General features: G+C 41.2%; 1 protein-coding gene and 1 pseudogene across 2 annotated transcripts; one reads left to right on the top strand and one right to left on the bottom strand.

Moving 5' to 3' along the window:
• Positions 1-1,181: 1,181 nt before the first annotated feature.
• LOC106563001 (nudC domain-containing protein 3-like) lies at positions 1,182-11,920 on the bottom strand (annotated as a pseudogene). The gene is made up of 6 exons (XR_014379309.1): positions 11,610-11,920; positions 9,374-9,549; positions 7,043-7,195; positions 6,220-6,355; positions 4,696-4,884; positions 1,182-2,056 (listed from the first exon to the last, which is right to left on the bottom strand). The product of XR_014379309.1 is annotated as a nudC domain-containing protein 3-like (transcript).
• Positions 11,921-14,476: 2,556 nt separating this feature from the next.
• On the top strand, positions 14,477-16,482 carry LOC106562909 (mitochondrial ribosomal protein S24). Its single transcript, XM_014127997.3, has 4 exons — positions 14,477-14,596; positions 14,807-14,887; positions 15,014-15,125; positions 15,337-16,482. The coding sequence occupies exons 1-4, from the start codon at positions 14,558-14,560 to the stop codon at positions 15,618-15,620; spliced, it is 516 nt and encodes a 171-aa protein (XP_013983472.2). The 5' UTR covers positions 14,477-14,557; the 3' UTR covers positions 15,621-16,482.
• Positions 16,483-16,808: the final 326 nt, after the last annotated feature.

Here is a 16,808-nt window from a genome sequence, read left to right on the forward strand (position 1 = left end):
CAACCCATTTTTCATACCACCAGGGGGCATTGCATCAGCTCGATAACACCTGAAGCCACAGCATCAGAGATTCTATAGACTAACATAACAGGCGTTTGGCAGCATCAGCATCATGGAACCACCATCATTATCACCATCATGTGTAGCTGCTGGAACAGGTATAGCCAGCCTACAGGCTATACAATTGATTTTACGTCTCTCTTTTTTGTTGTTGATCTAGCCTACCAAAATAAAATGGATTATGTTTTAGTGTCAAACTGTCAGACTGCAAAGATCCCTAAACTGGTATTTGTACAAACAAAAATATGCAAACAAAAGTCAATTTTAGTGGTTGCATTAGGCCTGCTTGGATTCTGGTATTTTCAGGATGATCAATACCACCTACATCTCCAATTCAAAGCAAGGTCTGGTCCATGGCAGCAGTGCTTGAAGTGAACCGGTGCTCAACACTGTACCCCAAATTTTCTCCTGAAAAAAACTGGCCCCTCTAATAGAATTGGCTCTGAAGTATGAATACTTTCACCTAAATAAAAAAAGTAGCCTACCGGCACCTATTTCAGTCCACTTGGGAGAACTGGGTGAAATCAAGTACTAGTGTAACTGACCTGGGAAGGAAGAGATCTGTATAGACACCTACTGTCTACTGTCTCTATTCCTGGCTTGTTCCTCTGCACTGTCATCACTAACAGTATTCTTAGGAACAAAGCATCTACACTTCAGATCTGAAAAAGAAAGAGAATCCTTTTGAACTTCAAAGACCTGTCTGCAAGTGTCTAGGATTTCTGTCTGTAAGCATCTTACTAGCTCTAGCTATATCAGTTCTGATATTCATCCTTATCCATATCGACCTATTCATCGGATACAGCCATTATCAAGCCAATAAGGAATATTATACTGCGCTGAGAATCAGAAATCTTGGGACAGCGCCCTCCTGTGGCACTACTGCTGAATCTCAAGTCGACTGCCAGCCTGGCACTCCTGTAGATCTAAAACCGCATAGGTTTTAGTGCCGCTCCACATCACACAAACACCAGTGGAGGCTGCTGGGGGGAGGACAGCTCGTAATTATACATTTACATTTTAGTCATTTAGCAGACGCTCTTATCCAGAGCGACTTACAGTAGTGAATGCATACATTTCATTTCATACATTTTTTTTTTCTGTGCTGGCCCCCCGTGGGAACGGAGCAAATGGAAGGGCATCAAACACATAGAAATCATGTGTTTCATACCCTTCTACTTATTCCGCTCCAGCCATTACCACGAGCCAGTCCTCCCCAATTAAGGTGCCACCAACCTCCTGTGACACACATAGCCTACACACATAGAGAGAACACATCAGTGCATATTTACCGTTTTTACTTCATTGAATTTATTTCAGGCACACAAAAATAGACACCTCAGTAAAAGGAAACGGCAGAGAGGTATTAAGCCCACTAATAAAAGTAATCTACATGTAAAACAACACTGAGACATATCTGGACCTGGAAGTTACCCGTAGACACTGATCTAAGGCCAGTTTTGCATCCATCACCTCAATGATGAAGGTTAGGATTTGGGAAAGCACGCTGATCCTAGATCTGTGACTGTATAGCTATCTTCCAGGTCTGTTCAGCGGGCAGACAGATACATAAACATGTAAGTTCAGGGTTGTGTTCATTAGGGCCAACAACAGAAAATGAAAATGAGTGTTCAAGGAGACCAGGTGATACCTCCCAGTTTCAGTCCGTTCTTACGTTTGGTACCTAATGAATAGGACTCAGGTATTTCACATAAGTCAGAACACAGTAACAAAGCTTCCACGGGGTTTCTTTCCCTTCTATTCAAAGCTAGCAACAAAAAAAGAAAGAAAATGGTCTTAAAATACCAGGCTGTTTCCACCAAATAAATAGCCAATTCTGCTCAGTCTCAAACCCAATTCCCAACATTGTGTGTGTGTGTGTGTTCACAACTGTACAGCGCTGGTGGGGATGTCGAACAAGGAGGGATCAAACTGTTGTCCTTTAAAAGGGAGAGCCCTCAGCATCCCAGCCCTTCTTCAGCATATCATGTACATTCTACAGAGAGAGAGAGAGACGGGTAGGAGAGAAAAACCGATAGAGTGCATTGTAAGAATGGAATGTGCACATACATACGTGCATACAATCCAAATACAAAACCGCACAATTGGTCTTGCAATTTGTCTAACAAATAACACTCTTGGGCTCAACATAGTTCAGCACCACAATCCTTCACCTCCAGCCCATGCCCTATACCAGTTTTTCCGCTGCACTCATTTAAATGTGGTGCTGCGCCACAGCAAAATCATTTCCCCAAAAATGCCTCAAAATGTATTTTGAGGTGCACTTTGATGATGCTAAAACAGTCCACATTTACTTTCCCTCTGAAAACAAAACAAGTAATGAATAGAAAAACTATTCTACTATGGGGTTGTTTGATTTATCTACACTGAAGAAAATATATAAACGCAACAAGTGTTGTTGGTCCCATGTTTCATGAGCTGAAATAAAAGCACCCTGAATTTGTTCAAACATACAAAAAGCTTATTTGAAATGTTGTGCACACATTTGTTTACATCCCTGTTAGTTAGCATATCTCATGTGCCAAGATAATCCTTCCACCTGACAGGTGTGGCATATCAATTAGCTAATTAAACAGCATGATAATTACACAGGTGGACCTTGTGCTGGGGACAATAAAAGGCCACTCTAAAATGTGCAGTTTTGTCACAACACAACGCGACAGATGTCTCAAGTTTTGAAAGAGTGTGCATTTGGCATGCTGACTGCAGGAATGTCCACCAGAGCTGTTGCCAGATAATTTAATGTTAATTTATCTACCATAAGCCACCTCCAATATCATTTCAGAGAATTTGGCAGTATGTCCAACCGGCTTCACAACCGCAGACCAAGTGTATGGCATCTTGTGGGCGAGCAGTTTGCTGATGTCAACGTTGTGAACAGAGTGCCCCATGGTGGTGTTGGGTCATGGTATGGGCAGGCATAAGCTACAGACAACAGACACAATTGCATTTTATCACTGGCAATTTGAATGCACAGAGATACCGTGACGAGATCCTGAGGCCCATTTTCGTGCCATTCATCCGCCGCCATCACCTCATGTTTCAGCATGATAAATGCACAGCCCCATGTCGCAAGGATCTGTACACAATTCCTAGAGGCTGAAAATGTCCCAGTTCTTCCGTGGCCTGCATACTCACCAGACAGGTCACCCAATGAGCATGTTTGGGATGCTCTGGATTGACATGTACGACAGCGTGTTCCAGTTCCAGCCAATATCCAGCAACTTTGCACAGCCATTGAAGAGGAGTGAGTCAACATTCTACAGGCCACAATTAACAGCCTGATCAATTCTATGTGAAGGAGATGTGTCGCGCTGCATGAGGCAAATGGTGGTCACTCCAGATACTGACTGGTTTTCTGATCCACGCCCATACTTAAAAAAAAAAGTTATCTATGACCAACATAGATTAAAGCCTAATTTATTTATTTCAATTGAATGATTTCCTTATATTAACTGTAACTCTGTAAAATCTTTGAAATTGTTGCATGTTGCGTTTGTATTTTTGTTTAGTATCTTTACCTAATCGGCTTGTTGTTGTGTTTTCTATGCGAGATAAATATTCCTCTAACTACTCTTACGAGTGCCATAGGGAGGGAAACCTGCATTTTGACAAGCAATCAATGCGCACCAATTCTTGCAATCGTGGGGAAAACAGCAGTTTTAATGGTCTTTGTTAAAAAGAGGTGGTTCGCAGCTTTCCATTCCTACTTGATCTATTTCTCAAAAAAATATATGCAAACGGCACCATTTTTAGCAGCGTCATGGTTAAGCATGTTCTGCAATTCCCTGTGAGTGTGTATGGGAGAGTGGGGCTAAATGTAATGCGTCATTTGTATGGTAACTTGGGTTAAACTGCCACCCTACCTAAAAATACTTTTTTTTGGAGTGACTTAAATTGTGATGAGACAGATTACATTTTTAGTTGAGCAAGAGTAGTGGCAACCAGGGGAAGTGTTGGGGGAAAAATGCTTAACATTAAGAGGTTTCTGTGAGAAGTATAGGCAAGGAGCGTGTTACCCCGGGTGGTGGGTAACACCAAGTTACCCTAACAGTCTATATTATATTCACTGTGTTCACGCAAGTTTTTTGGGCCATAAAATTCATCAACACGACGCTAGCTAGTTAAAAGATTACATTTGGGATCTAGCTAATGATTAGCCCAATAGGGTAAATGCAGATAGCCAGCCCCATGCTTCAGCATATTTATTTATAGCCACTATACTGCATCAGTTGGGCTACAAGTGATTTCAGTTATGCTATTAGCAATAAGCAGTATTTTAAAATCATTTTAACAATTCATTTTAACCAATATGTTATGGGGCTTATTTCAGGATGTGGGAATTATATTTTCTATGGTGTCAGCGTCATTTTATTTTCATTCATTTTGGAGTAGAATGGATTTTTTTTTTCATGTCACCAGAACTGAGCTTCCCTAGATAAAAAAAAATCTGGGTGGGACCCTTCAACCCCCCCACTGCTACACATTTTTCCAGAGGAAACACTGTTCTATACACATGTGCCCCTATACCCTTTTCAAGATCATGAGACTTGTGTGTGCTTACGAATGTACGTGCGTCCGTGTGTGTGCCCGCTCGTGTGAATGTGCTCTCACCATCTCGTGGCTCTGGGGCTTGCCCTGTAGTTTCTGGCGGTAGTCATAAGTGAGTGCGTCCAGCACGGCGTGCTCCTCCTCGTCCACAGTGGCCATCAAGCGCTCTCTGTTGATCTGGTTCACATCAATCTCCTTCTCTCCCTTCAACACTGCACTCCACCACACCTGACCACTATTACTGAGAGACAACTACAGACAGAGGGAGAGTCAGCATGTGTGTTAGAGTCTATACATATTTGTAAGTGTGTGTGTGTGTGTGTGTGTCTCTGACTATCGGTGCATGTGCGTGTTAGGGATGGGCACGGTTATTTGAACACCCGAACGGTCTTGTGTGAGTGTTCTTTTATTTTTTTAGGCCTTTATCATCAATTAAAAAGCGTTGTCTTAATTAAATTATCCTTGTGACATTGTTACATACAAGGATATACCATGATATTTTAAAAATCTTAATAAAAATACACTTTTGAATGTCGCTTTTATGACAGTGTGTTGAGCTACTGCTGGGCATTTATCCCTCCCTCCAGCCCTGACAACAGTATGCTATTTTCCCCTCTTCATATAGCGATTTCAGGCGCACACCTAACAGAGGACATAACACAGATCAATGCAAAACACTCAACAGAATTTGTTTTTGTATCAGTTCTATTATGGCAAACGTCAGACTTCTCGTTCACTGTTGCTGCATGTCCGCTGTTGCAGTGATCTTGTCAAGTCACTAAACCTCGAATCCGAGTGGAGTCCCAAGTCCCTAGTGTTCAAGTCCAAGTCCTTTATACTCAAGTCACGAGTCAAGTCATAAGTCCATTGGTAGTGCTAAAAGTAGCTGTCCAACCATGTTTTAAGCTACATTTCATTAGTGTTGCACATTTGTATAAGGCTAAATAGATAATAGAGCTATTTAAAGGTGCAATATGTAGAAATAGCCCCGCCATTTCCTGGTTGCTAAAATTCGAATAGTTCGCCTAATTTCAGTTTATGTGACCAAACAAGCAAGTATAGTGTAGAGAATCATATATGATATTTTTTTGCTGTTTGAAGCTGGTGTACATAACCAAAAGTAAGACACAAAAACAAAACTTGATAATGGGAAGCATAGAAATAGCACACATTGAATAGATCTACCACTTTAGACTTGCTTTTAATGAGAATGGCAGATCTATAACTCACATTTCTATGTGAATTTGGTCAGGTCGCCCAAAAAGTTGCATATTGCAGCTTTAACATCTGCTTTTGTAGCTAGTATGTAGAGTTATGCAAAGGAGAGATTTCCTGACAACAAAGTCACAACTGGTAGAGTCTGAGTCACCACTGGTCTAGTCACAAAAATTGTGATTTGAGTCCAGAGTCAAGTCCGAATCCTGGACTCGAGTACTAGAACACTGCCCTGTTGTACTGTCCTTTGGCATTTGAGTCAATGGCAATTATTATTTTTAGAATTACTACTATCCGGATATCCTAAAAATGTCATAATATTATTTGAATAGTGAAATAATTCAAATGCCCATTCCTAGTGTGTGGACTCACCACCACACAGTGTCCGGGCTCCAGGTTCCATAGTGAGTTCTCAGTGTTGATCTTGTGTGTTTGTTCTCCTTCCATCAGGACCTTCTCTCCTGTTCCCTCCTTCAAACACACACGCACACTGCCTGTTCACACACACCTGGACAGAACCACACACGCACAAATGAATAGGCCTACTCAATATAAACAGGGTTGTGCAGAGCTCTACACTGACCTTTTTTACAAGAAGCACGTGTGCGCCTAAATTGAAAAATGTAGGCGCACACAAAGAAATGTAGGTGCACAATGAAAAATATTTGAGATATCAAAGCTAGAATCCTTAATTTTTCTAGGTGCACTGGTGCTCCTAAATTAAAATTCCAGGTCGCACAGCAAAATATTTGGTCGCATATGTGAGTATAATGGTCTCACTGTACAGCCCTGTTGGGATCAATTCCATGCCTATAGGGAGATTCTACCAAATTCTAAATTCTCAAAATGTATTTTGTAGGGCATTTTAGCAAATATGTAAAGTTATAGCATTAATACTTCGCATACTTCTAACCCCCCCTTAAAAGATTTAGATGCACTATTGTAAAGTGCTTGTTCCACTGGATATCATAAGGTGAATGCACCAATTTGTAAGTCGCTCTGGATAAGAGCGTCTGCTAAATGACTTAAATGTAAATGTAAATGCATACATGTTTCAACCCCGTGAGACATGTTTAACTCAGGAATAACAGACTGGACACAGGAAGTTCATCACATTAACACAAATAATTCACACAGACATGTATGAAGGTTAAAATGTAAAGACTTAAAAAAGGAAATATGTAGAAAGAGGAACCATGTGGTCGCCGTGGTTACCTGTCTGCCCTTGACAACGGTCTTGGGGACATTGACACGGACCTCAACGTAAGTGTAGTCCTGAGACCAGCTGTAGGTGTCCCTCACCGCCCCGTCGTAACTGTCTGGACTGGCCTGGTGCACCACCTGACCACTGATAGACACACATACACACACAAATGAATAGGCCTACTCAATACAAAGGTTTGGGATTGATTCAATCCCAACAGGGAGATTGTAGCAAATTCAGAACTGCCCAAAAAATATTTTGTAGGGTAATTGTGCAAATATATAAAGCAAGTGTCCCATCTAGAACAGGTCACCTACCACCTATTACTTTGTGGACCCTTTCCTAAAACATTGAAGAAGCACTAAGAAAGAACCAGTCCTATTGGTATGACCCAAGACAGGCAGTACAATACTACTGTAACTCTGTAGAAGAAGATGCTCTAGAGCAGGGGTTCTTAAACTTTTTCAGCCTGGGACCCAAATGAGAAATTCTGTGTTTTCCTGGGACCCAAGCTTTGGAAAATATGCAACTATACATAAATATCGGTACATTTCATTTCCCTTATGCCTAAAACAAATGCAATATAGACAAAAACAAATAACAATGAAATTAAATATCCATAAAAATATATATTAATGTTTATTTTCCCCCATTAAAACACTTGCATATCTGTCTAGGTTGGAACTGTTGCTGTTAAAATACAATAAATTATTTTCATTCTGAACTGGAATAAACGGATTGATCACATCACACAGATGAATAACAGAACACACACACACACAGGCTTTTTGATAGTGCAACCCTAAGTAACAATACAGATGAAAAATGATCAGGCCTACTGTACATCCTACTGTAGAAATTATTGTTGAAAGAAAGTCTAGGTTGGAACTGTTGCTGTTAAAATACAATACATGCGTTTTATTCTGAACTGGAATAAACTGATTGATCACATCACACAGATATAGACCAGAAAACACACAGTCCTTTTCTGCTCTATACCTGTGTGATGTGATCAATCAGTTTATTCCAGTTCAGAATAAAAAAATACTCGCTTCTGACAATGCAACGCTGAGGTCATGCTCAGCCTTGAAACTGTTTCTGTACTTGTTTTTTAAGTAGGTCAGAGTTGAGAACCCTGACTCGCATAGGTATGTGGTGCCAAACTGGACCAGAACATCTACTGCTTTCTCAGTCAGGCAGGAGACCGCTTCCTGTTATAGATGAGCAACCCAGAACTGTGTGTTTGCCTCAAAAAGCATCTTGCGTCAATCCGTTTATTCCAGTTAAGAATAACAATTATTATTGTATTTTAACAGCAACAGTTCCAACCTAGACTAGTTTTCAACAATAATTTATACAGTAAAATGTACAGTAGGCCTGATCATTTTTAATCTTCATCTGTTCTGTTACTGGGTTGCACTATCAGTAGCTAGCTTGCTTTGGCGAATGTTAGCTATTATCTGTGTACAAGGACATGGGATTTTTTGAAAGCGAAACTCACATATAGTATGAGAGTTAGTTAGTACTCCCTTATTTCTGCTTATCATCTGTTATAAAATGACAACAATGCCTTGCTAGCTGACTTTTCCACTGTCGAGGCACTGTTTCCTGAAGAATTCTGCCCTGTTCTGAAAGAACTTCCTGGTTTTACCATCATGCTGTGGATGTTTGGTCAGGACGTGTCGTTTTACTAATTTGTTCGTTATTGCGAGACTCATTAATAAGCACTTCCACACACAAAACACATCGTGGGCGCTCCTCGTTATAAGTTTGTATGAAAGAGAGAGAAACTCATCGCTGTATATGGGTTTCATGACAATTGAGCTCAGTCAGAACTTGTGGCTAGCATGACTCCGTTTGATGACAGCGGTGAGTGATGGCGAGTGGGAAGTGACAAGTCAGTGGCTGACAGCGCACCATCTGCTGCCTGAACGACTGCGCTGCATCGTGTGACACGGAGTGATCTTCAAGAAAACTGCAGAACAATAAATCGCGAAGCAGACGGGCATCTCCCTCTCACGCAGCTGCCAAACTGAGCAGAGAGCGCGCATTGAACAGAGAGCGCAAATGCACTTGGCCAAATCAATTCCAGTAATTAATGAAACAATTATACATTTACACGTCGCGACCCACCATTAACAGGTCCGCGCCCATACTTTAAGGCTGCTTTAGAGGCTGAGCAGGCTGCTGCCAGGTCTCCCTGTGATGAATGCTGGGCTGCACTGCTGCTCTGGGGCTGTGGATTAGAGGCTGGGGCTTGGCTGGAAGAAGTAGGCCTCGTACTAGAGGGTGTGCTGGGCTCTCCAGAACCTGAGACAGAACTATCTCTGGGCAGCAGGCTCTGTCCTGACTCCCCTGGGCTCCACCGGCTGCTTGGTGGCCTGTACCTCTAGCTCCTGCACCATGGGGGGCGCTACCCAGGCCTCGTGTCTCTGCTGCAGCTCCCTCTGCTGCCTCTCTCCGTCCTGCTCCACAACACGCTCAAACAGACGGCAGGACTGTGCAGATAATGAGCCAAGTACATAATCAACCCCTAATCACTTTTTGTGTACTTAAAGGGTAGAGTCTGCAAGATGACATCATAGACAAGGGGCCGATATTCCAAATAGTAAAATAAAATAAATGTTATTGGTTGTGTATGCATATTTTGCTAATGATCCTAGCTCCAACAGTGCAGTAATACCTAACAATACAAGAAAATCCCCAAAATGTAAAGAAAGGAATTAAGAAATACAGAAATATTAGAACGAGCAATGTCAGTCCAGCATATAAATATGCATGTATATGATGGTGTGTATGGTCAGTATATGAAAAGAAAAGGTGTGTACAGCAGTAGATATATTGGATGAGCCTTGACTAGAATAGTGTACTGTATATATGCTTCACTCATGCTGCCAAACATACCCTCGTAAAACTGACCATCCTACCGATCCTCGACTTCGGCGATGTCATTTACAAAATAGCCTCCAATACCCTACTCAATAAATTGGATGCAGTCTATCACAGTGCCATCCGTTTTGTCACCAAAGCCCCATATACTACCCACCACTGCGACCTGTACGCTCTCGTTGGCTGGCCCTCGCTTCATACTCGTCGCCAAACCCTCGCTTCATACTCGTCGCCAAACCCACTGGCTCCAGGTCATCTACAAGACCCTGCTAGGTAAAGTCCCCCCTTATCTCAGCTCGCTGGTCACCATAGCAGCACCCACCCGTAGCACGCGCTCCAGCAGGTATAGCTCACTGGTCACCCCCAAAGCCAATTCCTCCTTCGGCCGCCTCTCCTTCAAGTTCTCTGCTGCCAATGACTGGAACGAACTACAAAAATCTCTGAAACTGGAAACACTTATCTCCCTCACTAGCTTTAAGCACCAGCTGTCAGAGCAGCTCACAGATTACTGCACCTGTACATAGCCCATCTATAACTTAGCCCAAACAACTACCTCTTCCCCTACTGTATTTATTTATTTTATCCTTTGCACCCCATTATTTCTACATTGCACTTTCTTCCACTGCAAATCTACCTTTCCAGTGTTTTACTTGCTATATTGTATGTTCTTCGCCACCATGGCCTTTTTTTGCCTTTACATCCCTTATCTCACCTCAGTTGCTCACATTGTATATAGACTTATTTTTCTACTGTATTATTGACTGTATGTTTGTTTATTCCATGTGTAACTCTGTGTTGTTGTATGTGTCAAACTGCTTTGCATTAGCTTGGCCAGGTCACAATTGTAAATGAGAACTTGTTCTCAACTTGCCTACCTGGTTAAATAATGGTGAAATGAAATAAATATATACATATGAACTGGGTAAAACTGCTAACATAATTAAAGTAAACATTGTTCAATGACAGTCTCTAAAGTGCAGGGTTGAGTCCCGGGTGGTAGTCAGCTAGTAACAGTGACTAAAGTTCTGGGCAGGGTACTGGGCATGCTATTAGTAACCAACTCAGCTAAGACTACCAATATTTCCCATATGAGCTTAAATGCAAGGGGAAGGAACAATGACAACAGTCTTGGCCAATTAGGTCACTGTTGATGTCTGTTGCAAGATGGGTTCCCGAGTGGCGCAGCAGTCTAAGGCACTGCATCTCAGTCCTAGAGGCATCACTACAGACCCTGGTTCGATTCCAGGCTGTATCACAACCAGCCTTGATTGGGAGTACCATAGGGTGGCACACAACTGGCCCAGCGTCGTTCAGGTTTGGCTGGGGTAGGCCATCATTGTAAATAAGAATTTGTTCTTAACTGACTTGCTTAGTTAAATAAAGGTTAAATAAATACAAAAATCGAATAAAAAAATGACATCATAGACAAGGAGCCGATATTCTAACTAGTAACCAACACTGACATATGAGCTTAAATGCAAGGGGCAGTGCCAATGATGTCAGTCTTTGCCGATTAGGTCACTGTTGATGTCTGTTGTTTGATGACAATCTTACTGAGTCTACCTTTAAAACTAAACAGGGGAACAGAATTATAGGGAGAATACAGGCTAGCCAACATGGCTAACACAGAGACGTGTAAAATGTTTAACTAGCTACTGTAGTTAATTACGTTTAGGACCATCTTCTCGGCCACCCCTGGAGAGAAGCCCATACGGTCATTGTGGGTTGACAGCAGGCGGTAAAAGTCTGTCTTGCGGTACAGAAAGCCGAAATAGACCTCAAGGAAATTATGGATGTTTCCGAAATGCTGCAAGATTCCAAGTGGAGCGTTGTCATACAACTCTATCATTTCCATAGACGACGGCATTGTATATTTTAACTTTCAATGTAATATGTCACACACTGTTATATTTCAATAAAATTATCTTAATCGCAAACGTTTAAAGTTGTTCGCTGACTTTAAGAATGTGCTACCTTTATTGTAATTTCTAGGTAGGAACTGAAAATTGTCCGCAGGAAAAACCATGCGCAAATCAAGGTTCCTATTTCAAAATGTTTTCTAAATGATTTAATATAATATATATATATATATCAATAACAAATATAATTGGTGTTTATATAAGTTTAACTATTGATAAAATTGTACAGTTAAAAATAATATGAGAACATTGGTGAGTATAAAGGTTTCCACTAGTTACTACAGCCACAAAGTCAAAATTGGCTATTGCGTAAACATGTATTATTAATTTAGGTTTAGGGTTAGGCATACGGTTAGCAGTGTAGTTAAGGTTAGGCTTAAGTTTAGTTTTAAAATCACATTTTAAAAAGATAAATTGTAGAAATGGGGTTTATGACTTTGTGTTTGTGGTAACTAGTGATGGCCGTGTATAATGGCCAATGCCAGTGGCGACCCGTAATTCCAGGCTGTATCACATAACCGGCCGTGATTGGGAGTCATTGTAAATAATAGTTTGTTATTAACTGACTTGCCTAGTTAAATAAAGGTGAAATACAATTTTTTTTTGAGGGGGCTTACCTGTCTTGCGTGTTATTTTGGCGTTAATACATATCACATATCATTTTGCAAACAATGTAAAAAAATATATATAATAATTGAGTTAATAAAGCAGCATACAAACATGGTCTCTTTTTTGCTTTCTTAATAAGTAATGCAGCTCGAAAATGCAGGTGTTTCAGTGCTTTCTGTGGTGGTGGGGCTGCTTATGGAAAATGTAGAGTGTAGGTGTTGGTAATGTTCTCTAGTTGCGCCATGATTAGCTCAGTGTTCTGTCACTCGTGGGGACAGTACGTCACCGCCAAGTCTAAGGGTAGACCTCGAAAATTCAAGCCCCTTAGGTGCTGCCATAGAGTTATATTAGAAGTGCCCATCCAAGAAGGCTCAAGGCCATTGGCCACAGATAAAAGTACATCAAATCACGTTATATCTACAGTAGCTTTGATTGGACTGATACTTTCAAAATCTTAGCGAGCAGTTGTCATCATGAATCAAGTCTACAATCTACTTTTAATCCTTGTCATATGAAGATAAATAATTAAGAGAAATTATAGATAAAATGTATCAGTGCTCATTGGCCATTGGACATAAACATTACACAACAAGTTGAAAATCGCAAATTTAACAACGAGTGGTTTCAAAGGAATCAGTGACAGTGGCTAACTGCAAGCATTGCAAAGCAATCACTAGCCTGCTATTCAATGGAGTGGCTGTGTGGTCCCAAATTTGGGATTAAGTGTCTGTGTTCCAAGTTAAAATGATAAACATTCAGCATTGGCCATGCTGTCAATGAAGCATGATTTGTGCCGTGCGCAAAACAACTCTTAACTCGTAACTGCGAAAACTTGACTTCAATAAGTTCAAGACAACTGGGAATTCCGGGGGAAAAAAACGTTTTGAACGGTCATCCAACTCGGAATTGTAAGTCGGGAACTCTGCCCTCTTTCTAGAGCTACGACCTGAAGCTCAATGACGTCATCATGATTCAACCTTGTTTTTTTCAGAGTTCCCAGTTGTCTTGAAAGCACCATAAATCCAGAGAATACCAGACTTTGATTACAAAATTTGCCCATGAAGGACCGCCGTGCCACCTTCCTGTTCAAGTGAGCACAGCACAACAAGGTGAGTCCAAAAATGTATTGTATGCTGCTGCATAAATGATGTAATATGCCAGGGAGATATGTATACTGTAGCTAAGAAAGTAATACTAAGTGTATGTTGTGTAGTAAACTGTTAGTAGCCCATGTGCCTCACCCTAATCATTTGGTCTATTTACCCCTCTTAATTTCACCAACTGTTCCGATTTGGTGGTGCACATGTAGCCTATAACCTGTTTTAGAGAAATGTAATCATTGTCTGCTTATATGCCCCCATTATATATCCTATGGTTCTGACTTGGTGTACAGGGAGAATACTGTAAGAACGGCCCATGGTCTGAATTCTGTCGCTTTACATTTCAAAAGTGCTGAACAAATAGTTATATTGACTACTTACGTCCTAGCTTGCTCATTGTCTTAATTGAAATTACGTATTGCATCTTATCCGCTTGTCGTTCCCTAATGCCAAAGTTTGTACATATCAATTGCCATTAGAAACCACATTTGTTTAAGCAAGTAAGTCATAACAGCTGTTTTTATTTTTTAAAGGCAGTAAATGAGGCTGAATTAACTGTTTCGCTGCCAGACAAGGCTCCACTGATAGTCTGGTGTAGCAGTGGTAAGATGTTGGGACTGCTGTTGGGACAGCTTTATGTAGACCCTAACAGTTTGTGGGCACCGTTTGTCACCGTTAAAGTGCAATTCATGTATTGTTTAGTTTTGTGTTGTGTAGTGGCTTTGCTGGCATGCATCCCTCTACTTTAGATTTTTTTTGCCCCACCAAGATTTACATGATGAAATCGCCACTGGTCATGGCTTGATGGATTCCCACTTTTGTCCAAATTTGAAACGTTTTGCATTTTGGCTAACCCTAACCCTTAACCTAACCTAATTATCCTAAACTGCTACGAAAAGTAAAATCTGACGTTCATTTGACAAAAGCTGTACCCCTTCTAGCCATGCCCAGGCCAATGGCCCTTCCCACAAACACTTTCGTTAGTCAAAATGGCTGCGTCTTTGAGCTGTCGGAGTGTGATATTATCGGTGAGAAGCATGTTTACATTTAGTCCATAATTTGACAACATTATACCTTAAAGTATTGTTACATGTTAACTATGAACCGTTTTTGTTGAGATACGTGTGTGGGCTTGGAGAAAGTGTGTTTCTGGCTGGCTAGCCGATGTAGCTAACGTTAGCTGTCAATGTTACTTGTCTGTTGCTGAGTGTCATTGCATTCATGTCTTTGCCTCACAGATCGCGCTTGCCAGAGTCGGTACTTCGATATGCGTCAACTCTGGAACACGAACACTTCATGTCACTGCAGTATGCTGCAAGGTATGTTTTATTCGAAGACTTAACGTTACAGCATTTCCATCCTCCACATTGGACATTACCTAGTCACTCACTTGCTGCTGACAAGACTGCTTCCAACTAAACATCTGTACTTTTCTTTTGTCTTAGAATCGGGCAGCACGTATCCGAGTGGGGAAAGGAGACCGACCACTGACCTACGAGCAAGCCCTCCACCCCCACCACATAGGCCATCGCAAGGGATGGCTTTCCCAGCACACTGGTGAGTTTAAAAAAAAAATCCTACACACTAAGTTATCTGACCTTATATGTAAAGACAACCCCAAACTTATTAGCAAATATGCTGTCCTAGGGGCTAGCCTTAAATTCATCAGTTAATTATGCAGCTAAATAAACTTCATAATTGTTCAAGTATTCCTAATGTTTCTGTCTCTTCTCCCTCCATCCTCTATTCTTCCCTCTTTATCTACTAGGCAACTTACAGGGAGAGGGAGGAGCATCCGATCGTACAGTAGAGGACGTGTTCGTGCGCCGTTTCATCTTCGGCACCTTCCATAACTGCCTAGCCAATGAGGTTGTGATAAAGCGGCGAGGGAACATGCTGGTGGTGTGTGCCCTGATGTTGCAGAAACTCCCTCCTCAGAAGTTCTACTTCCTTATTGGCTACACAGAGACACTGCTCTCCCACTTCTACAAGTGTCCCGTCAAGATGGAGATCCAGACCTTAGCGGACAAGGCTGTCTACAAGTACCTCTGAGGAGGAACAGGAACTGCTGACAGGAGACAGGTCATATAGGACTTTGTGGAAGGACTTAGACACAATAGTTACCATTGTTAAAGCTACATTCTGGGAACAGAAAAACAACAAAATGGCCACCCCACCACTTGTTTTGCTATATAGCTGAGGGATGAGATTAGGAAACTAACCTTTCTCAAATTCATGAGTCACGCTCTAGATGCATGGACTGACTCACTGACAGTCCATGACATCCACATGATAATTTTAAACATATTGAGGGGTTTACGTCCTTGTCTGTGATCAGTGAATAAAACCTTATATTTTGGATTATAATAGACTGTTGGGATAGGCTCATGAGGCTATATATTCTTCAAGAGTCAATGGGTATCTTATAACTTGTAAGTGTCAAGATTTAAAATGACCAGATCCCAGACTAGCTTTACCCTGGGTGAAAAACCATTGAATATAGAATATTTGAACGTGTCTATTGAAATCCGTTTTCACATGGAATGCCTTGCATTTATTTACTGTGTGTGTGTGTTAAACAACTGCATCAGAGCTGGCTGTTCACAGTAGGAAGGAATAGACGGGTTAGCTGACAACGTCACAAACGATGCACACAATTCAATGGGACAGAAGTCTGTTATTCTTGATGGGCAGATGGCTAGCAACAATGACAAGAAGCTGCCATGTGGGGAATTGTAGGTGGCTATTTTATCTTGTTCTTTATACCATGTCTTGTTTTGACTGATGTCATGCCTATGCTAATATGGCTCAAATCCGCTAGTTAGCTAACCAACAACTGCAACAATGTATTTGAGCGAAATGCTCACTGTGCAAATGTACTTATGTTTTCAATAAACATTGGAGATGAACAATAGTTTACATGTCAACAATCTAAGGCAACCCAGTCCGTTTTGCCCCATAGTTTCGCACACATTGGTTTTGTTGCTAAACAACCAACCCGTCTATGGAGACAGACTGTATAGGACGGTGTTATCGTATGTTTTCAGTCCGGTGAAACGTTCAGAACTTTGCAGATAAATGTAATGTATAGAAACGGACATGCTTCTCTATTCTACATGGCAGGCAATCATATCAGTCCTTTATATTCTCCATGGTGCAACACAATACATTTCTTTAAATACAAATTGAGTTAAAGGGCAACTCCACCACTTTTCAACATTTTATTATCTCCAGCACAAT

Source organism: Salmo salar, chromosome 11 (genome assembly GCF_965601325.2).
Source record: "Salmo salar chromosome 11, fSalSal1, whole genome shotgun sequence".
Classification (NCBI taxonomy): Eukaryota; Metazoa; Chordata; class Actinopteri; order Salmoniformes; family Salmonidae; genus Salmo; species Salmo salar.

Coding starts and splice junctions, on each gene's coding strand:
- LOC106562909 (XM_014127997.3), top strand. CDS start 14,558: ATGGCTGCGTCTTTGAGCTGTCGGAGTGTGATATTATCG. Junction 14,597..14,806: donor GTCGGAGTGTGATATTATCG/GTGAGAAGCATG, acceptor TTTGCCTCACAG/ATCGCGCTTGCCAGAGTCGG. Junction 14,888..15,013: donor TCACTGCAGTATGCTGCAAG/GTATGTTTTATT, acceptor CTTTTGTCTTAG/AATCGGGCAGCACGTATCCG.